Source organism: Pleurodeles waltl, unplaced genomic scaffold, assembly GCF_031143425.1.
Source record: "Pleurodeles waltl isolate 20211129_DDA unplaced genomic scaffold, aPleWal1.hap1.20221129 scaffold_73, whole genome shotgun sequence".
NCBI classification, from domain to species: domain Eukaryota; kingdom Metazoa; phylum Chordata; class Amphibia; order Caudata; family Salamandridae; genus Pleurodeles; species Pleurodeles waltl.
Window position 1 is genome coordinate 137,049 of NW_027150394.1, and position 22,766 is coordinate 159,814.

General features: G+C 47.8%; 1 protein-coding gene across 1 annotated transcript in view; it reads right to left on the bottom strand.

Moving 5' to 3' along the window:
* Positions 1-3,872: 3,872 nt before the first annotated feature.
* LOC138281241 (E3 ubiquitin-protein ligase TRIM39-like) overlaps positions 3,873-22,766 on the bottom strand; it is a 107,944-nt gene continuing 89,050 nt past the window's right edge. The window contains exon 6 of the mRNA XM_069219564.1: positions 3,873-5,096. Coding sequence (XP_069075665.1) covers positions 4,573-5,096 — 524 coding nt within the window. The 3' untranslated portion in view covers positions 3,873-4,572. The remainder of the gene's footprint in view (positions 5,097-22,766) is intronic.

Here is a 22,766-nt window from a genome sequence, read left to right on the forward strand (position 1 = left end):
GACTTTTCTTAATGAGCTGACCCTGAATCTGATACAGAATCCTGGGGCTTCTGGAATTTGAGGGGGAGATTTTAATTGCATACAGAAGTCCTTGTTAGATCCCTCACTCCCTCCTCTCCCAAGTACTCCCAGCCTACAAGCCACTAAAGATTTCCAACAATGGTCCCATTCTACGAAGCTACAGGATATTTGGCGGCTACATCACCTGGAGACCAGAGAATACTCATACTGCGCACGGGGTACCAAATACACACAAGGCTTGACTACATTTTCTGTGACTCACTTTTTGAGCCCTCTATCCGCAGTTTTGAATATCTGGGTAGGACACTATCGGATCACAATCCCCTCAAGGTCACCTTTAGCTGGGGTAACACTAAACCTCTGATTCCATTATGGAAACTACGGTTGGCGGCACTGCAGGACTTGGTATACAGATCTATGATAGGTTGCACTCTTTTGGAATATTTTGAACACAATTCGGGCTCGATGGAGGACCCCAGGCTGGAATGGGACGCGATGAAGGTGGTCTTGTGGGGCCATTGTATGGCCACTTCTTGGTGGGTGAAATCAGTTCTTACCCGGAGTATATTGAAATGTGAAACTGAAATACGCAAGCTGGAAAAAGAGGCCACAAACGATTTATGGGGCCGCCCATTGCTGGCAACTCAGCGCCAGCAGTATCGAGAGGAACTAAGGCGATTAAGTAATGTAGACTATAGAGCTCAACTGGCCCAACAGCATAAGGATGGGGATAGGCCAGGGCACATATTGTCATGGTTACTGCGCTCTGAAACACCCAAAACGGTCATAGGAGCGACTCGTACCAGTAGGGGGGAGCTGGTGAACTCCCAAGAGGCAATCAATGAAAGCTTCACACAATATTTTGAAACACTGTACTTGGCCTCCCTACCCCACCTGTTTCTCATCTTTGCTCATATTTGCAGGCGCTCCCCATGCCTACCCTGTCCCTGCAGCAAATAGAAGAACTACAGTTAGTAATACAACAGATAGCTAAAGGGAAAACCCCTGGAATGGATGGGTTTCCCATTGAATTTTATTTGAGTTACAAAGACACACTCGTACCCCAATTATTGGACATGTATAATGAATCTTATCAACAGGGGAACCTCCCAACGTCGCTTTGGGAGGTACTTATAATAGTATTGCCTAAACCGGGCAAAGACCCGCTTGAAGTCGGCTCATACAGACCTCTGTCAAAGTTAAACATCGATTATAAGATACTAAGTAAAACCTTAGCTAACAGACTTCTCCCGGTGATTTCGACCTTAATTCACCCCGACCAATGCAGTATTGTACCTCACAGAGCCACATTCCACAACGGCAGGCGACTGTGTCACATTATAGACGCAGTCTCCAGGGATGCAGGCCACCCAGTGGTGGTATCCCTGGACTTTGAAAAGGCATTCAACACACTGGACTCGACATATTTGATACAGGTCTTGGAGTGCTTTGGACTTGGCCTTTGTTTCATAAAGTGGATACAATTGCTATACTCCGCCCCTCGGGCAAGGGCCCGCAATGGCGGACAGGTGTCTCACAGCTTCTCAATTCAAAGAGGGACGCAACAAGGCTGCTCTCTTTCACCAGTATTTTTTGTGCTAGCTACAGAAGCACTAGCAGCGCAATTGCAAGAGAAGGAAGTCGATTGGGGTATTCGGACGGGCAGACAATGGCACGTCTCCTCCTTATACGCTGATGATGTTTTAATTTACATAAGGAACATTACTGGGGCTCTACCTGAGTTATTCGGTATATTAGACCATTTTGAGAGGGTGGCAGGCTTGAAGGAGAATTGGACTAAGTCCGGTGCCTTCCCCCTACGTAAGACTAGTAATGTAGAGGACCTCATGCAGAACGAAGAACAACTTGTTTGGGCCACCGGGACTTTCCGTTATTTAGGGATCAATGTCTATCACACTGAGATACACCTGATAGAAGGCAACTATGGCAGGGCCCTGTCCAACACTAGGTAATCCATGATCTTTTGGACTCGCTTCGCCTCTCTCCAATGGGTAGAGCAGACATGCGACAATTGGGACAACTACCTTATAAAGTTAACTGATAAAATAGTACCCAAGAGAGAGAGGACACCAGCCTTGCAGGGTCACCCAAGTTAAAAGATTAACACCTAGAGGTATAACACACAACCTGGTGCTAACACCCCGCAGCAAACAAAATCGTGGCCTGGCTACTGTTATTTACTGTGTCATCCAGGGAGTTGCGGTGTCGTTAGTCTGTGGGATCCTTGATGGGTAGGACGGACAATATGCCCAATATGAGTGCTGGGCGGGCCCGTCTTGTGTGGGGCTAGCGGGCTGAGGATGTCTGGGTGCTTGCCTGCCGCCCTCTCTTCCTCCCCTTCCTCCCCTTCCTGCTCCAACCCCGGCGATCTCCCCATCTGGGATGGTGGTCCTGGAGTGGGGGGTTGCCGGAGTTCCCCCTCCGGCCCTGAATGGCACATACCTGGCACATACTACAGTTTGTATTATTGTGTTTTAACCAAGTTTTGTTCCCGCCCCTGTATTAGCCATGTGAAGGCCCTATAGCAAACGTAACCAAGGGGTTGCGTCCAGATACGTAAGTGATGTTCTGGATCTATGACACATGCTTAAGATGCACATTGTTGGAGGGCCACTGAACGGATTCTTGTGGAGTGTGGCATATGTGTCTGATATTACTGTTTAAGGCCAGGTCTTATCTATCTTATGTTGTGATTGATGGTAATATGCTATGATGTTGTTATTGCTACTCCGTAACCCCTCTTGAAAAATTATTTGTAATACTCCTAGAGTTACTGTTGATGGCTATGTATTGGACATTGTTGAAAATGTATAAAAATATAAATAAATAAAAATTAAAAATCTACTGTGTGCCACCATGTGCCCTTCAGTTGTCCGCCTGCTAGCCCTCAGGTGCCTTCTTCATAAGCCCTACACAGCCCCTGGGCTCAGGTTGCCAAACTTCAGACCCCAGCATTCCTCACTCCCAAGGATTGCTCATTATTGTGCCTGTGGCTCACAAACGGGCCCGGACCTCTTTTACGCAGGCCGCTAGCACCACTCCCCATCCATTCGCCCAGGCTCCAACCAGTTGACTCCATGCCTCCCCGATCTCTCCTTGTTTGTTATCCCGTGTGGCCTCTCTCGATCACCTCTCAGGCTTGGGCACACGCTGATTGTGTTACCGGATGTCTACAAATGGAACTGTCCTCCATTTGGGTCCCGCTAGTGCCCTGTGCAGAATTTGTATTTCTATTTCAGATATTTGCCAGATTTGCAGCCTGTAGGCAGAGCCTTGCAAGTACGCCCTCATAACATCACGCTCGGCCACCTATCCCGTGTCCCCCAAAATGGGGGGTGCTAACTACAAAATAGGTGTGGTTTAGGGAGGAGTAGCGAAGGGTTAAGAAGGGGTTTACGGAGAGTCAGACACCCACCAACAAAAAGAGTAGACCCATCTTATCCACAAAGTGTTCTTCTAAATCTACTACAGGTACAAAGGTCCCAAAACAGCAGTAAATGAGCTCCAGCTCAGACCTGGAGTAAGTCTAGCACCACACACAGCCGCCCACAGGTACTGCAACACCGTCCCATTTTAAAGAATGGTGCAAGGGACTTAAATAAACACCATAGGAAATAATGTTATAAAATAAACTTGTTAAAAATATAAACAAATTTACTTTAACATTAAAAAGTGTCTAAATATGTATTTTGTTTTATTTTAACCAATTTAATATCCTTTTTTTAAAACATTATTTTGAATCAAAACATAATTAACTTACTTTTGATTCATGTTATACCTCACTTTTAATAATTATTAATATCTAATATGGAAATCTTTTTGTTTTTTACTGTAGGTGGGATTTTTTCAATTTAAACTTCAGAAAAAAATGTTAATTTATAATATATTCAAAATAAATGTTACATTTAAATTAAGCTATTAAGGCTGTACCTTTTTTTTGTTTTCATTAAAAATAAAGATTAATAAGTAATTTACATTAGTATTCAACATAAAAATATTTGTAGTCATTTTTTCAAGTTTAATAAACTTTTTACTACGGGGGAAATATGCCCTGGTTCATTTTTAACGTAGAACAAGATTTAAATCTGCAGCCACAAAACCCTCAGATAGTAGATGAAGAATAGCGAACAAGAAAAAAACGACCCTAAGGCCTTAACTACCTATGTAGGACATCCACATATTCATCAAGACTACCTGATCCCTTTTCCAATTTAGGAAAGAGCTGAAGACCCCCCTCCTTAAAGAATGCATCACAATGCAGCACAAGTCCAGTTGTGCTCCTAGACCCCAGCGACCCCTCCAGTAATTCGCTGTGCCATGGCCATGGACCCTATACAGTGCTCTGATGTCCTTTGCCAGGGTTTGCACTAAATAATACCAACTACATACACCCAGAGCACTTTGGGACGCTCTAAAGATTCACAAGTGAGCTGCACATCTGGAGACAACCCCCTGATGCAGGAATAGTGCGTCACATCACCTCCTGGGACAACGGTCTCCTTTACAGACGTGAGAAAGGAACCGCGGGGTCTATATGATACGAATTTCTGTTTGCGAGAGATGGAAGTACGGAAGGACTCTCCCACTGAAGGTGGCCTCGGTGAAGGTGTGGAGATGCTCCAGGGTCTCGGTGTTGTACAGGGACAGCCGGCCTGCTTCATAGTCAAGAAACATCCCCAACTTTCTGGGGGGGTCATGCAACGCTAGGAGGGCTTCAGAGTAGCCGGAGGAACTGGAAGGATCATCGGTGATAGCCTGATACTCACTAATATACCAGGACAAAGCCCAAATCCCTGCCATAAGTGGACCTTCTCTCCTGCTGACGGACTCTCTGGCAACCCCAATGACCCAATAGTACTCAGCCTGCAGCAGCTGCACCTCCCAGTAATGCCTCCCTGAGAGGAACCCCTCCCTCCCAAGCACATCCCCCTCAGATGTGAATCTCTTGGGACCGGCAGGCAGGATCTCTCGTTCAGGTGTCCATCTCACACGCCTTCCACCCTCAGACAGGATCAGCTGATGGTTGGCTGTGTCCGGGTCCAGAGTCACCAGCTCTGCAGAAAGAGGAGAGACCATAGAGACGTAACGTGAGTACAGAGAGTGCTACAGTGACACTGTAAATAAAGAGATGAGCGTCCTGGACATAAAGGGCTAGATGTAGGAAGTTCCGATTTTGCGAATCGGATGCAGAACGGTGTCTCAGACATTGTCTGCGATTTGCTATGGGGTCGCAAAGACCCACGTCATTAATATTAATGAGGTGGGTCGCATTTTGCGACCCCATAGCGAGTCACTGCACTCACAGGGATGGTGGCCTGCGGAAGACAGCAGACCTTCATGTCTGTGACTGCTTTTTAAATAAAGCAGTTTTTTATTTATTTTGCAGCCCGTTTTCCTTAAAGGAAAACGAGTTGCAAAATAAAGAAAATAACAAAACCATTTGGTTTCGTTTTTTCAGAGTAGGCAGTGGTCCACTGGACCACTGCCTGCTCTGAAAAAACATTTTGGGCAACATTCACAAAGGGGAAGGGGTCCCATGGGGACCCCTTCCCTTTTGCGAATGGGTTACCTCCAGTGTGACACTGGTGGTAACTGCGAGTTGCTTTGCGACCACATTCGCAATCACGAAGCAATTTAGCATTGCGGTGCGAGTCGCAAATAGGAAGGGGACACCCCTTCCTATTTGCAAGTCGCATTCACAATTTGCGAGTCGGTACCGACTTGCAAATTGTGAATGTGCATCACAAACGGCATTTTGCTTGGCGCAAACTGCGATTTTCGCAGTTTGCACCATGCAAAATGCTTGCCACATCTGGCCCAAAGTCACAACCATGCAAAGGGATCACACCTGCAGGAACGCTACACAGGTGTCAGCCATCTGAGGGGAGACTTAGGGAGCCGTTCACATCTTGGGTTCCATGCACGAGCAGATCATCCATTCCACAGGTTTATCTTTGTAGTCTGGTACCTGGCATCCTGTTTCTCCCAATATAAATACAGAACTACAAGTACCAGCGGGTGGGAGCTCTGGGAACTACAAGTACCAGCATGTGGGAGCTCTGGCGACCTACAAGTACCAGCATGTGGGAGCTCTGGGGACCTACAAGTACCAGCGTGTGGGAGCTCTGGGGACCTACAAGTACCAGCATGTGGGAGCTCTGGCGACCTACAAGTACCAGCATGTGGGAGCTCTGGGGACCTACAAGTACCAGCATGTGGGACCTGAGAGAACTACAACTACCAGCGTGTGGTGACCTGGGGGAACAACAAGTACCAGCGTGTGGAAGCTTTGGGGAACTACAAGTACCAGTGTGTGGGACCTGTGGGAAGGACAAGTACCAGCGTGTAGGAGCTGTGGGGAACTACAAGTACCAGCGGGTGGGAGCTTTAGTGAACTACAAGTACCAGCATGTGGGACCTGTGGGAACTACAAGTACCAGCATGTGGTGACCTGGGGGAACAACAAGTACCAGTGTGTGGGAGCTGTGGGGAACTACATGTATCAGAGTGTGGTAGATGTGGGGAACTACATGTACCAGCATGTGGGAGCTGTGGGAACTACAAGTACCAGCATGTGGGAGCTGTGGGGAACTACAGGTACCAGCATGTGGGAGCTGTGGGAACTACAAGTACCAGCATGTGGGGCCTGTGGGGAACTGCAATTACTAGCATGTGGGACCTGTGGGGAACTACAAGTACCAGCATGTGGGAGCTCTGGGGAACTACAAGTACCAGCATGTGTGACCTGTGGGAACTACACATACCAGCATGTTAGAGCTGTGGGAGCTACAAGTACCAGCATATGAGACCTGTGGGAACTACAAGTACCAGAATGTGTGACCTCTGGGAACTACAAGTACCAGCATGTGGGGCCTGTGGGGAACTACAAGTATTAGCATGTGGGACCTGTGGGGAATTACAACTACCAGCATGTGGAACCTGTGGGAACCACAACTACCAGCATGTGGGACCTGTGGGAATTACAAGTACCAGCATGTGGATGCTGTGGGAACTGGAAGTACCAGCATGTGGGACCTGAGAAATGTACAAGTACCACCATGTGGGACCTGTGGGACCTACAAGTACCAGCGTGTGGGGCCTGAGAGAACTAAAAGGACCAGCATGTGGGAGCTGTAAGAAATACAAGTACCAGCATGTGGATGCCGTGGGAACTACAAGTACCAGTATGTGGGTCCTGTGAAAATGACAAGTACCACCATGTGGGAGCTGTGGGAACTATAAGTACCAGCATATGGGGCCTGAGAGAACTAAAAGGACCAGCATGTGGGAGCTGTAAGAAATACAAGTACCAGGATGTGGAAGTTAGTGAAATAAGGCGGAGTGATGACACAACACCTGTCCTACAATCACTCAGAACTGAGGTGAGGCCTTGGAGGTTTCTGCAGCTAGAGAGCCGGTAGGAAGCCCTTTGGTGGTTGAAAAGGACCCAACTCAAAGAGCGCCTAGAATTATACACATTTATAAATTGAGAGGATTCTGATTTCTGTGGGTGGTCAATTAAGTAGATTGTCAAAATTGTACTGGCAGAATTATTTTGCATATCCCCCTTATGATTGGTTTCTACTTATCTTGTAATTATTAATGGGCCATAGGGGGATAGATACATAACGCAGGGCATGTGCCATCATGATGTGTGCAGAAGACACTCAGAAGCAGGCGCGGTTCAGGGAGGGAAAAGGGGCGGGGTGGCACAGTGCGTGGCGGGGGGTGGTTGTGGAACCTAAATAAATAATTAAAATAAAGCCTACCGCCACTACGCACCGCGCCGCTCCATCTTTTCTGCTCCATCGTTTCAGGCACAGGCTCCCAGCCTGCCCAGCGGCCAATCCTGACGCTGCTCATAGCAAGGTTAGGATTCGCTGGGAGCGCTCAGCCAGGGGGCTCCCAGGCAGACTGGGAGCCTGTGCAGGCTTTCTCCAGCCTGGCAACACAGTGACGTGCTGGAGAGAGCTCTGTGCGCATGTGTGTTTGTCCAGCCCGAGACGGCCAGCCAAACATACATGTGTTCTGAGGGGAGTGCTGTATACTTGCCCTCCATCCACATCACGCCTATGGCCATGCCAACTTTTAGAGTAAAAATATAATATGTTTTTACTGTAAAAGCTTTGCAGCTCCTACTGCTGGCTGGGGGGAATGGGCGATGCTCCTCCGCCCTAGCAGAGAAGGTGCCCCTGCTCAGAAGGTTTATTATTAACGGTATCTTCATTCAAACGGAAACAGCTAAGGTTGAAATGTGACATGTATTTTTTTTACTTGTTTATGTGTCACATGTCCATGTCTTTAGTGCTATCAGGTGGGACATATCAGGGCCTTGGCATGGCGTGTTTCAGGCGTCTTTATCTCGAGTACAATACAGCCTGATGCCCATGAAATAAACTACAGAGGTTGCTCACTTTTGTGCAACTTCACTTTAGAGAACAGGCTTTAAGACAACTGCTGTGCTGTCACATACCTACCTCCCTTCAGAAACATGATCCCTGTGGAAACGTGACCACTGGGACAGGGGAAGGGCCCAGCTCCACAGCGGCAGAGGCCAGTGAGAGTCCAAATCACCACAGGAACAGAGGACGGTGAGTCCCAACCACCACAGAGACAGAGCATGCTAAGAGTCCCAACCACCAACGAGACAGAGGACGGTGAGAGTCCTAACCACCACAGAGACAGTGGACGGTGAGAGTCCCAACCACCATCGAGACAGGGGACGGTGAGAGTCCCAACTGTAGGAGGCTGACCTGGTTTGTAGTGGGTACCTTGGGTACTTACACCTTGTACCAGGTCCAGTTATCCCTTATTAGTGAAGTAGTAGTGTTCTAGCAGCTTAGGCTGACAGAGGTAGCTATAGCAGAGCAACTTAGGCTGAACTAGAAGACATGCAAAGCTCATGCAATACCACTTATAGTTACACAGTACTTATACACAAGTAAAGACAATACTCAGTGTTACCAAAAATAAAGGTAGTTTATTTGGGTGACACAGTACCAAAAATATCTTAGAAGCAATACTCCTTCTGGAGGTATGTATTATACACAATATGTACACTAGACACCAAAGTAAGGTAAGTAATTAGACATAAGATAGTGCAAACAATAGGAAATGCTATAAAATGCAATGGGAGAAAATAGGTCTGGGGCAACACAAACCATACACTAAGAAAGTGGAATGTGAATCACGAATTCCCCCCAGACAAGTGTAGTGTGTGCAGAATCACTGGGAGAATAAGAATACAGTAAAGGTAAGTAAATTACCCCACCCCAGAGCCCAGAAAAGCAGGAGTAAAGTACTGCAAGTTTCCTTAGGACACACTATACCTCGTGATTGGGATACTGCAGTAACCAACCAAGTCTGCAAACAACAACTGCTAGATTCCTGGACCTGAAGACCTGCAAAAGAAGAGGACCAAGTCCAGAAGTCAAAAGAAGTTCCAGGAAGGGCCGGAGCCCCTGCCAACCCAGAAGAGGGTGCAAAAGAAGAGTCCCCGGTTGGACGAAGACTGCAGGAATGCACCCGAGGAAGATGCCAGCGGGTTCCTGCATGATGCAAAGGATGTCCCACGACGTGAAGATGGATGCAGACGTGATTTAGTGTTGGAAGTCACCAACAAGCTTTGGCTACAACAAAAGTGCATTTTGTGTCAAAATGGCGCTGGCTGGACCCAAGAGGGACCTGGAGGCCTCAACTCTCTTTTATGAGGAAGAGGGCGTCTCAGAACTTTAGAGAGCCCTCAGGATGCCAGACAGCACCCACGGGAGTCCCAGGACACGGGGACAAAGGAGGTGCAAAATGCAGTTGGTCCAGCACAACAAAGGAAGTTCCCACGCCGCCGGAGAACAACTCAGCGAGTTGAACGTTGCAGGATGGAGTGCTGAGGACCTGGGCCAGGCTGTGCACAAAGGAATTTTGCAAATAGCGCACAGAGGCCTCAGGAGGTGAAGAAGACGCAGTACACAGGGGTACTGTCGCTCTCAGGGAAGGCAAGGTCTTACCACCTCCAAACTGCGTCAGCAGGACCTCAGGACAGTCTATGTCGATGGGGTCCACCCTCTGTGTCCTTAGGAGCACGCTCGTCGTTGTGAGAGGAGTCCAAGGGTATCAGTCGTCATCTTGGAAGGTGCCTGCTTGAGCAGGGGAGTGACCCTGTCACCCAATGGGAGATTTCCTCGGTCCTTCTGGTGCAGGATGAAGACAGGGAGTCCTCAGAGCGTGCACACTGTGGAAACTGTTGCAGTTGCTGGCTGGAGCTGAAGTTGCAGAGGAAAAGTACGCCTTGTGGATACTTTGTTGCTGTTACAGCGGTTCCTGGAGCAGGCTGCGGTTGATCCGAGGTCAGAGGATGAAGTAGTAGTTGCAGAGGATTCCTGAAGGAAACTTGCAAGCAGAATCTGAAGAGAACCCACAGGAGAGACCTTAAATAGCCCTGAGAGGGGGATTGGCTACCTTATGAGGTAAGGACCTATCAGGAGGGGTCTCTGATGTCACCTCCTGGGACTGGCCACTCAGAGCCCTCCAGAGTGCCCCCACACCTTGCAAAGCAAGATGGCTGAACTCTGGGACACACTGGAGGAGCTCTGGGCACCACCCCTGGGGTGGTGATGGAAAAGGGAGTGGTCACTCCCCTTTCCTTTGTCCAGTTTTGCGCCAGAGCAGGTGACAAGGGGTCCCTGAACCGGTGTAGACTGGCTTATGCAAGGAGGGCACCATCTGTGTCCTTCAAAGCATTTCCAGAGGCTGGGGGAGGATACCCCTTCCCAGACTGTAACACCTATTTCCAAAGGGAGAGGGTGTAACACCCTTCTCTCAGAGGGAATGCTTTGTTTTGCCTTTCTGGGACTGGGCAGCCCAGACCCCAGGAGGGCAGAACCCTGTCTGTGAGGTGGCAGCAGCTGTAGCTGCAGTGCAAGCCTCAGGTTTGGCAGTACTTGGGTCCATAGTGGAGCCCCCAGGATGCATGGAATTGGCTCCCCAATACCAGATTTGGAATGGGGGGACAATTCCATGATCTTAGACATGTTACCACTGTGAAGCTACATATAGGTACTGACCTATATGTAGTGCATGTGTGTAATGGCATCCCCGCACTCACAAAGTCCCGGAAAATGGCCCTGAACTATGTGGGAGCACTTTTGCTAGTGCAAGGGTGCCCTCACACTTAGCAACTTTGCATCTAACCTTCAGCAACTGAAGGTTAGACATATAGGTGACTTATAAGTTACTGAAGTGCGGTGAAAATGGCTGTGAAATAACGTGTGCTTTATTTTACGTAGGCTGCAATGGCAGGCCTGTGCAAGGGTTTGCCTGAGCTCCCTATGGGTGGCAAAAGAAATGCTGCAGCCCATATGGATCTCCTGGAACCACAATGCGCTGGGTACTTAGGCACCATATACTAAGTACTTATAAGGGGGGTCCAGTCTGCCAATTGAAATTGGTAAATGAAGTCACTAGCCTCTAGTGACAAATTTAAAAGCAGAGAGAGCATAAACACTGAAGTTCTGGTTAGCAGAGCCTCAGTGACACAGTCAAGCACTACTGACAACAAACACATTAGGCCGCAAACTATGAGCACTGGGGTCCTGGCTAGAAGGATCACAGTGAGACAGGCAAAACACACTGACATATAGGTTTTTATTTATGAGCACTGGGGTCCTGGCTAGCAGAATCCCAGTGTCACAGTAAAAACACACTGACACACTCTCACAAACAGGCCAAAGGTGGGGGAAACCTTGCTAGAAAGAGGCTACTTTCTCACACCAACCACCACAGAGACAGAGGATAGAGAGAGTCCCAATCACCACTGAGACAGAGAATGGTGAGAGTCCCAACCACCACCGAGACACAGGACGGTGAGGGTGTCAACACCCACCAGAACAGAGGACGATGAGAGTCCCAGTTACCATCGAGGTAAAGGATGGTGAGAGTCCCAACCACCACACAGACAGAGGACAGTGAGAGTCCCAAGCACCGCTGAAACAGAGGACATGAGAGTCCCAACCACCACCAAGAAAGAGGATAGTGAGAGTCCTAACCACCACCGAGACAGAGGATGGTGAGAGTCTCAACCACCATCGAGGCACAGGACGGTGAGGGTGTTAACACCCACTAGAACAGAGGACGGTGGGTGTCCCAACCATCATGAGACAGAGGACTAGTCATAATGTCGAGGTAGTCTCCGTTTGTATCTCTTGTACGAAAAATCATCTAAAGTAAGTTTAGGAAAACAGCCACGCGGTCCAATTCATCCTGCAGCGTTCCCGAATCCTCAAACATTATGACTATTTTGGATTGTATATATTACATTAAGCCCTGATGAAGTCCTTCAGAGAGATACTTCTCAGAGGATGAAACACGTGTTGGCTGTTCCTATGGAGGATATTTGAACACTATGAATAAAATTGGACTCTGATACAAACACGAGTTGGTTGTCAATTTACGAAGAAGACTGGACATATGAGTAACTTCAAACTTGATATCACGAGTGCTATGACACCTGTTCTTTTACAGTGTTTAGAAAAATATATAATATTTATCTGGATAATTGTAGGTCAAAAAGAATAAAGTTGCAATGTGAATTTGTAGAGATATCACTGGAAAGTGATATAAGAATGTCTTAAGTCTTTAAAAAGCAAACAAAGGCGGTCATTCTGACCTTGGCGGACGGCGGAGGCCATCCGCCAAGGTACCGCCGCTGAATGACCGCACCACGGTCAAAAGACCGCGGCAGCCATTCAGACATTTCCTCTGGGCCGGCGGGCGCTCTCCAAAAGAGCGCCCGCCGGCCCAGAGGAAATGCCCCTGCAACGAGGACGCCGGCTCAGAAATGAGCCGGCGTAGTTGCAGGGGTGCGACGGGTGCAGTTGCACCCGTCGCGTATTTCAGTGTCTGCTTAGCAGACACTGAAATACTTTGCGGGGCCCTCTTACGGGGGCCCCTGCCGTGCCCATGTCATTGGCATGGGCACGGCAGGGGCCCCCAGGGGCCCCGCGGCACCCCCTACCGCCATCCTGTTCCTGGCGGCCGAACCGCCAGGAACAGGATGGCGGTAGGGGGTGTCAGAATCCCCCATGGCGGCGGAGCGCGCTCCGCCGCCATGGGGGATTCTAAGGGCAGCGGTAAACCGGCGGGAGACCGCTGGTTTGCCTCTTCTGACCGCGGCCGAACCGCCGCGGTCAGAATGCCCTGCGGGGCACCGCCGGCCTGCCGGCGGTGCTCCCGCCGACCCTGGTCAGAATGACCCCCAAAGTCTCTTTCAAGCACAAGTACCTGGTTTGGAGTGGAAAATCTCCTCAGAGGGCCACAAAAGAAGAGGTGCGTGGAAAAAGGGTGTGTGCGTCGATTTCTCCCCAGCACACACGGACTTGCGTCGTTATTTTTCACGCAGGGAAGTCGTGTGTCGTTTTCTGGCGCGCGGACAGTCTCTTTCTGTGGATCGCGGGGATAACCAGATGTCCCAGGTCTGTGCGTGGATTTTCCTGCTTGTTTTCCGGCTGCGTGTCGTTCTGCGGGGTTGCGCGTCGAAATTACGATCTCACGGCAGGCGTTGTGTCGATTTCTCCTCTGGAGGTCGGGCGGCGTTGTCCTTGCGAAGCCGTGCGTCGAAGTTCCGGTCGTCCCAAAGGCGTTGCGTCGATCAGCGTCGGTGTGCGGCGTTTTTCTCGCCGTGGAACAAGCTGTGCGTTGAAAAATTCGGCGCACGGAGCGTCCAAGTGAAAAAGAGAAGTCTTTTTGGTCCTGAGACTTCAGGGAACAGGAGGCAAGCTCTATCCAAGCCCTTGAAGAGCACTTTCACAGCCAGACAAGAGTTCAGCAAGGCAGCAGGCCAACAGCAAGGCAGCAGTCCTTTGTAGAAAGCAGACAAGTGAGTCCTTTGAGCAGCCAGGCAGTTCTTCTTGGCAGGATGTAGTTTCTGGTTCAGGTTTCTTCTCCAGCAAGTGTCTGATGAGGTAGGGCAGAGGCCCTGTTTTATACCCAAATGTGCCTTTGAAGTGGGGGAGACTTCAAAGAGTGGCTAAGAAGTGCACCAAGTCCCCTTTCAGTTCAATCCTGTCTGCCAGGGTCCCAGTAGGGGGTGTGGCAGTCCTTTGTGTGAGAGCAGGCCCTCCACCCTCCCAGCCCAGGAAGACCCATTCAAAATGCAGATGTATGCAAGTGAGGCTGAGTACCCTGTGTTTGGGGTGTGTCTGAGTGAATGCACAAGGAGCTGTCAACTAAGCCCAGCCAGGCGTGGATTGTAAGGCACAGAAAGATTTAAGTGCAAAGAAATGCTCACTTTCTAAAAGTGGCATTTCTAGAATAGTAATATTAAATCCAACTTCACCAGTCAGCAGGATTTTATATTACCATTCTGGCCATACTAAATATGACCTTCCTACTCCTTTCAGATCAGCAGCTACCACTTCAATACTGTATGAGGGCAGCCCCAATGTTAGCCTATGAAGGGAGCAGGCCTCACAGTAGTGCAAAACGAATTTAGGAGTTTTACACTACCAGGACATGTAAACTACACAGGTACATGTCCTGCCTTTCACCCACACAGCACCCTGCTCTAGGGGTTACCTAGGGCACACATTAGAGGTGACTTATATGTGGAGAAAGGGGAGGTTTAGGCTTGGCAAGTACTTTTAAATGCCAAGGCGAGGTGGCAGTGAACCTGCACACACAGGCCCTGCAATGGCAGGCCTGAGACAAGGAAAAGGGGCTACTTAAGTGGGTGGCACAACCAGTGCTGCAGGCCCACTAGTAGCATTTAATCTACTGGCCCTATGCACATAAAGTGCACATTACTAGGGACTTATAAGTAAATTAATAGTCCAATCAGGTATGATTCAAGGTTACCATGTTTTAGGGGAGAGAGCATATGCACTTTAGCACTGGTTAGCAGTGGTAAAGTGCGCAGAGTCTAAAAGCCAGCAAAAACAGTGTCCAAAAAGTGGAGGGAGGCAGGCAAAAAGTTAGGGGTGACTACCCTAAGGCTGTCAGGTCTAACAGTACCAAAAAGAGAATCTTTAATCACTGTATGGGTAGGAATATCTGGAGTGTAGATAAGCAGTCACACCCAACATTAGTATTAGAGGATACCTTTGCACCTACGGGGAATTAGACCATTATATCTAACATGTCCCCTTTATTTGTTTTAAATGGTGACATAGGTTCCTATCCAATGTTGATTTCTCCAAATGTATTCTCCAGCATGTTCATGGTGGTTCTTCAGAAATGAACAACTGGTCTTCCAAGTCAATGTCTCTTTGCTCCACCTTAATTCTAATCAGATAAGTCCATTCAGGTGCTGAGTACTAGTTCAGTTTATTCTGAACTCTCACTTCTGTAGATCTTCTGGCAACACAATGCTCCAACTCTTTCTTACTCAAATCGTTCGCTGTTTGATCTACGTCTTGCCGTGCCTCTTCAACTGTTTTGAGTCTGCAACCCTCTTTTTAACTTCTTCTTTTTCTCTTCACACTCTCAGGTCAACTGGAGCCAGCTGTTATCTTCAGGCCCATGTGAGACGACTGCTGGATCTTCACTTGGCACTTGCTCCAGGCAGTTTTCCACTATAACAACTCCCAGCAGCGGCTGTCACTAGAGGGCGCCAGGGCGCTGGCCACATCGATTACCAAGTTATGTGAATGGTAATTGTCAACAGCAATTACCATTCAAATAAGTTGTTTTTTTAATTGAAAACAGGGTTTTAAGCCTATGCCATGTGCTGAGTGGGACACAGGCTCGTCTGTGCATGTGCAACACAGCCTTGTCTTTTTAAATTCAGTCCCTGCGCAGGCTAAGGGCTGACCTAGTGTCAGCCCTGGCTGGTAATGTTCAGGGGCCTGAAGAGACCTCCCACTCATGACACGTAGCAGCGTCCTATTTGCAAGCAATTTCGGGCTTAAGTCCCTCAGTAAGAGCTTAGCTAAAGTCTCACCATCACATCTCCTAGTTGGAAAGGCCTCAATCCACTTTGAGAACAGTCAATAACTAGAATGTAAGTTTAGCTAGAATGTAACATAAACCATTACACCTGGGCATTTCAAAAAAGTTAATTTGAATTTTTTTAGTGGGGCCAAAAAACTGTCCAGCATGACGCAAAGTCACAGCCCTCCTCTTATCAACATTTAACTACTGACAAATAACACAACAATGACAAATCTCCAGCTTTAGCTCTGAAATGACGATTAAACCAACCATTTTTAAAGAAACGTTTCATGATGTCCAACATGTGTTGGAACATGAAAACACCTAACTATATGGCTCAGAATGGCATTCAGCAATATGTATTGATTATCAAGTGACTTCCAAATGCCACTATGTTGCATAGCACAACCTGCTTTTTTCCTTTTAACTTCAGATAGATTGATTTGCAAAATTCTCAAGTTGTCTAATGCCTGGACTCTCTTTGACAAAAATCAATTTACACTCTTCTTTTCAGAGGTACACTCTTCAAGTACTGGACACAAGAGCACATTATTTTGCAACCTCACCAACATAACAGTTTTAAGAGTAACCATGTCAGCTCCACATGTGCTGCACATTTTACAATAGCAACGTTTTTGGTACATTTCTAATTGGACTACCAGAAGGAGTTAAGAAACCTCTGTGTGACCAAAGCTGAACAAAGCCATGAACCACTCCAAAAGCAATAGGCCCATATGTACAGAATGTAGGGACTACGAGTTCTAAATTGTGATGCTTTGGGAGTCGCAATTAGGAAATCTCAATTGCTAATGTACAAAAATGCACAAGCTAAGAATAGCAATGCCTAATAGGTTTGCAATAGACGTACCTCATGAATATTAATGAGGTAGGTCACAATTTCTGACACCCATTTAGAATTTCTGCCATCACAGGGATGGTAGCCTCCAGAGGTCAGCAGACCACCATTTATGTGATTGCTTTTTAAAAAGCAATCTTTGCGTTTTTTTTTTTAATTTAAATGCACCCCGTTTTCCTTAAAGGAAAATGGGATGCATTAAAAAGAAGAAAATTAAACGTTTAAGTTTCATTTTTTAAGAGTAGGCAGTAGTCCCCTGGACCACTCCCTGCTCTTACAAAATATTGGTTCCAACATTCACAAAGAGGAAGGGGTCCCATGGGGACCCCTTTCAATTGGAAATGGTTACCACCACCCTTCAGGTGTCAGTAAAAAATGAATGTTTTGCAACTGTAACTTGGTTACAAAACATTCATTCTTACAACTGCAATTTGTTATTTGGGAGGAATGCCCTAAACACGCCCCTTCCAAATACTGAATCTCTAAACACAAATTGAGATTCAGTAAAATGTTACTTAAACACAGCTTGTGCTCTGTAATCGGACCGTTTCTGACTGCAAAAATGCTTTTGTACATATGCCACCACATTGTGTAGATTATTGCACAAATGCCCTGATTTATACTTTTTGGTGCAAACCTGCTCTAACGCAGTTTTGCCCTGAAAAGTTAAGCACCGGCTTGCACCATTTCTGTGCACCAGGAGAGGTGTAGCATTGCAGTGCATTCCCTGGGCTACCACTTATGGTAAATCTGGGAATGCGTCCAAGTCCACGGCTTTTGCATGTGAACAACCACACACCATCCATGGAATGCCTCCCTGGAGCAGAGTAATGCAACACAGTGATTTGCTCTGCATTGCGTCACACTGGATTTATCAAGCCACTCAGGGCCACGCAGGGCTTGATAAATCGCATCGTAAGGGTTGCGTTGCTTTTGCATCTGGTGCATGGCGCAAAAGTGATGCAACCCTATGATAAATGTGGCCGTCTGTCTTTAACCTGTCTGCTGGAAAGATCATCTCACTTCTCCCCCTGGAAACTGGTCCACACCTTTAAAAACTTTCTTCAATGTATCCTTATTGTCTTTAACATTTTAAAAGATAATAAATGTAAACCAATACTAAATGTGGACATTTTAGATTTCTGGTAAAAGTCATTTAAAAGACCATTTCTTCTAAACCTATAGACGCCACGGCAGTTATCCAATCCATGTAAGAAGCATTGCATCCTGAACTTCAGGGACCAGATGCTTCTGGTCAATCAATGAATGGCCAAGTGGCTGCCCATTGGGCTTTTATTCTGATGGGTGGAGCCAGTAAGCTTTGAAGGCTTACTCTTGGAGAGTGATAACAGTTTAGAAACAAGTAACGCAAAATATAATACTCAGTTGACTCATTAGGATCTTTAGTAAAGTGGTATATGACAGTTAGTTAGAGAAATGCCTTTACACCAAAAGGTGGGGATATTATGACCATCTCATTGCATCAGTTATGGCTCAGCTTCAGTGCATGAGCAGAGGAGCATTAATGTATGAGCTACATTGCATGGTTGAGGCGCCATGTGTCTGTCCTACTCGAGCAGTTCAGATAGGTCCTCCTTGGTCTTCTTAGAGTGCAGGCCAAGATGGTTGTTGCGGTTCACTCCATAGCTGCAGCATGGGGTGGGCAGTGATCATTATTACAACACTGCACAGAGGAAACACTGGAGCTGGGTTGTGAGGAGGGATAATGTGAGTGGTGCTGGCAAGCATCCCCAGGCTCATCGAGGCAGCAAATCGTGGTGGTGGTGTGGCATACTAGTGAGGCAGGGACATTGGGCAGAGCCTTAACCTCATAGGTGTGGTAGAGTGTACAACGTGACCTACATAGACAGAGATGCCTATGACAATTGTGGCACCAAGTGTACAGAATGGAGTCTCAGATGAAGGGAAGGCCTTAGTGAAAGATGAAAACCTTGATTAACCTATTGGGACAGTAGTGTGCCTGGGAGGGGTCAACAAAATTCTCGTTTTTCAGGCTTTAGAAACACAACAAGATGTAATTTAATTCAGTGCAACCTACTAGCAACAGTTTTATTTGTTGAAACCCTATAATTCGGAGACATGACTTTTTGCTTGTTTTCTCCCAGTCTTTGCTGGCTCTTTGTGCATGACCTTAAGACTCTGGGCACTTCCCCACTGTCTTGCAGTGGGAAAATGGGCACACCCAGTGTAGGAGGCTGGCCTGGCTTACAGTGGGTACCTGATGGTACTTACACCTTGTGCCAGGTCCAGTTATCCCTTATTAATAGATTAGTAGTGTTCTAGCAGCTTAGGCTGATAGAGGTAGCTATAGCAGAGCAGCTTAGGCTGAACTAGGAGCCATGCAAAGTTCCTACTATACCACTTATATCATATAGCACTATATCATAAGAATCACAATACTCAGAGTTACTAAAAATAAAGGTACTTTATTTTAGTGACAATGTGCCAAAAATATCTCAGAGAATATACTCCCTTAGGAGGTAAGTAAAATACACAAAAGATACACACAAACCAAAATCAGGTAAGTAAGCAGTTAGAAAAGTAGTGCAAACACTGTAGAATACAATAGTATGCAATAGGCCTAGGGGCAACACAAACCATATACTAAGAAAGTGGAATGCGGACCACTTAGGGACCCCAGGCCTAGTGTAGTGTGTAGAGGGTCGCTGGGAGTGTACGAAAACACTACAGGTGTCCCAGATACCCCACCCCAAGACCCTGAAAAGTAGGAGTAAAGTTACCCTACTTCCCCAGAAACACACTAAAGTTGTGATAGGAGATTCTGCAAAGACCACAACTGACTGCAAAGCATTGAAGACGGATTCCTGGACCTGAGGACCTGTAAAGGAAGGGGACCAAGCCCAAGAGTCACGAAAGTGTCCAGGGGGGGCAGGAGCCCACTAAACCCCGGATGAAGGTGCAAAATGGTTGCCTCCGGGTGGCAGAAGCTGAAGATTCTGCAACAACGGAAGATGCCAGGAACTTCTCCTTTGCACAGAAGATGTACCACGGCGTGCTGGAGGATGCAGAGTTGTTTCCATGCAGAAAGACCGCAAACAAGCCTTGCTAGTTGCAAAGGTTGCGGTTGAAGAAAAAGGGTGCTGCCCGGGCCAAGGAAGGACCAGGAGGTCGCCACTTGGACGAGGAGACAGAGGGGGCACTCAGCAACACAAAGAGCCCATGCAGAAGCAGGCAGCACCCGCAGAAGTACCTGAACACGGGTTCAAGAAAACTGAGCACAGTGGTCGTCTCAACACTACAAAGGAGAGTCCCACAAAACCGGTGGTCAATTCAGCGAGTTGAGCAATGCAGAACAGAGTGCTGGGGACCTGAGCTGTGCTGTGAACAAAGGATTCCTTGCAAAAGTGCACAGAAGCCCAAGCAGCTGCAGTTCACGCAGTACACAGGATTACTGTCTGGCGTGGGGAGGCAAGGACTAACCTCCACCAAATTTGGAAAGATGGACCACTGGACTGTCGGGGTCACTTGGATCCAGCTCCTGTGCTCTAGGGATCATGCTCTTCACGATGAGAGGGGACCCAAAGGACCAGTGAAACAGAAGTTTGGTGCCTGCGTTAGAAGGAGGAAGATTCCATCGACCCACAGGAGATTTCTTCTTGGCTTCCAGTGCAGGGTGAAGGCAGACAGCCCCCAGAGCATACACCACCAGGAAACAGTTGAGAAAGCCGGCAGGATTAGGCGCTACAATGTCGCTGGTAGTCTTCTTGCTACTTTGTTGCAGTTTTGCAGGCGTCCTGGAGCAGTCAGCGGTCGATCCTTGGCAGAAGTCGAAGATGGAAGTGTAGAGGAAATCTGGTGAGCTCTTGCATTAGTTATCTGGGGATATGCCTACAGGAGAGACCCTAAATAGCCCACAGAGGAGGACTGGCCACCTAGTCAGGTAAGCACCTATCAGGAGGGGTCACTGACATCACCTGCTGGCACTGGCCACTCAGAGGCCTCCATTGTGCCCTCACACCTCTGCATTCAAGATGGCAGAGGTCTGGGACACACTGGAGGAGCTCTGGGCACCACCCCTGGGGTGGTGATGGACAGGAGAGCGGTTACTCCCCTTTCCTTTGTCCAGTTTCGCACCAGAGCAGGGGCTGGGTGATCCCTGAGCTAGTGTAGACTGGTTTAAGCAAGGAGGGCACCATCTGTGCCTTTCAAAGCATTTCCAGAGGCCTGGAGAGGCTACTCCTCTCAGGCCCTTAACACCTATTTCCAAAGGGAGAGGGTGTAATACCCTCTCTCAGAGGATATCCTTTGTTCTACCTTCCTGGGACTGGGCTGCCCAGGAGGGCAGAAGCCTGTCTGTGGGTTGGCAGCAGCGGTAGCTGCAGTGAAAACCCCAGAGAGCTGGTTTGGCAGTACCATGCTGGAGCCCCGGGAATTCATGGGATTGGCCCCCCAATACCAGATTTGGCATGGGGGGGGACAATTCCATGATCTTAGACATGTTACATGGCCATATTCGGAGTTACCATTGTGAACCTACATATAGGTATTGACCTATATGTAGTTCACGCATGTAATGGTCTCCCTGCACTCATAAAGTCCGGGGAAATTGCCCTGAACTATGTGGGGGCACCTTGGCTAGTGCCAGGGTGCCCTCACACGTAGTAACTTTGCACGTAACCTTCACCAACTGAGGGTTAGACATAAAAGGTGACTTATAAGTTACTTAAGTGCAGTGTAAAATGGCTGTGAAATAACGTGGACGTTATTTCACTCAGGCTGCAGTGGCAGTCCTGTGAAAGAATTGTCTGAGCTCCCTATGGGTGGCAAAAGAAATTCTGCAGCCCATAGGGATCTCCTGGAACCCCAATACCCTGGGTACCTAGGTACCATATACTAGGGAATTATAAGCGTGTTTCAGTGTGCCAATTAGAATTGGTGAAAATGGTCACTAGCCTATAGTGACAATTTGAAAGACAGAGAGAGCATAAGCACCGAGGTTCTGGTTAGCAGAGCCTCAGTGACACAGTTAATCACCACACAGGGAACACATTCAGGCCACAAACTATGACCACTGGGGTCCTGGCTAGCAGGATCCCAGTGAGACAGGCAAAAACAAACTGGCATACAACTAAAAATGGGGGTACCATACCAGGCAAGATGGTACTTTCCTACATGGGTGGATGGCAGTTTGAAACCCGGGGTACTTGCAAACGCAGTGGCATCCATGATCTGGATATCAGGGCACCGCATTATGGTGCCAGGAGTGAGTGTGTACAAGTAAATATGTGCCCAGGGTGACTGATACCCATGGCACTGCACGATGGTGCAGAGTGGTGTGCGGGAGTGAGTGTCGGTGAATGCGAAGGCAGTACTGTGGCGCTGCTGGTTACTTTTATTCTGTCAGGGAGTTGTTATAGTTGGCATTACGCCTTGTTAGAGCGGCCTCGGATGCAGTGCTAGGTGGAAGCCTTGTATGTACAATTTGATGCTAACGTTGAAAAATGGGGTGCACCTTGAATTTGTGTGCTGCACTGACTGTGGGGAATTCTTTGGTGGGTCTTGTGCTGACAATGTTTGGCACCTTATGTGGGCGCGGGAGGGAATGTACTGTTATCCTCATGAGTGCATACAGTAGCTGGTCTAACACAGTTGAGCCTCATATTGTGACTTCTATTGCTAATTGGGGTATAGGCCCAGAGTTCCAGTCCAATCCTGCTGTGTTGACAATGTGTGTGTTGAATAAAATCTTTTTATACATACAGGGTGTGTGAAGTTTGTTATACGCCACACAATGTGGTTGTGGCGGGGAAGTGCTGTGTCTTTGCTTTACACATTGCCTCTGCGATAGATGTAGCTGAGCAGCCAAGACTTATCTAGGAGACATGCAAAGCTCTTGCAATACCACTGTAGTCACACAGTACTCACACATATGAAAGAAAATATTTTGGTGACACAATGCCAAAAA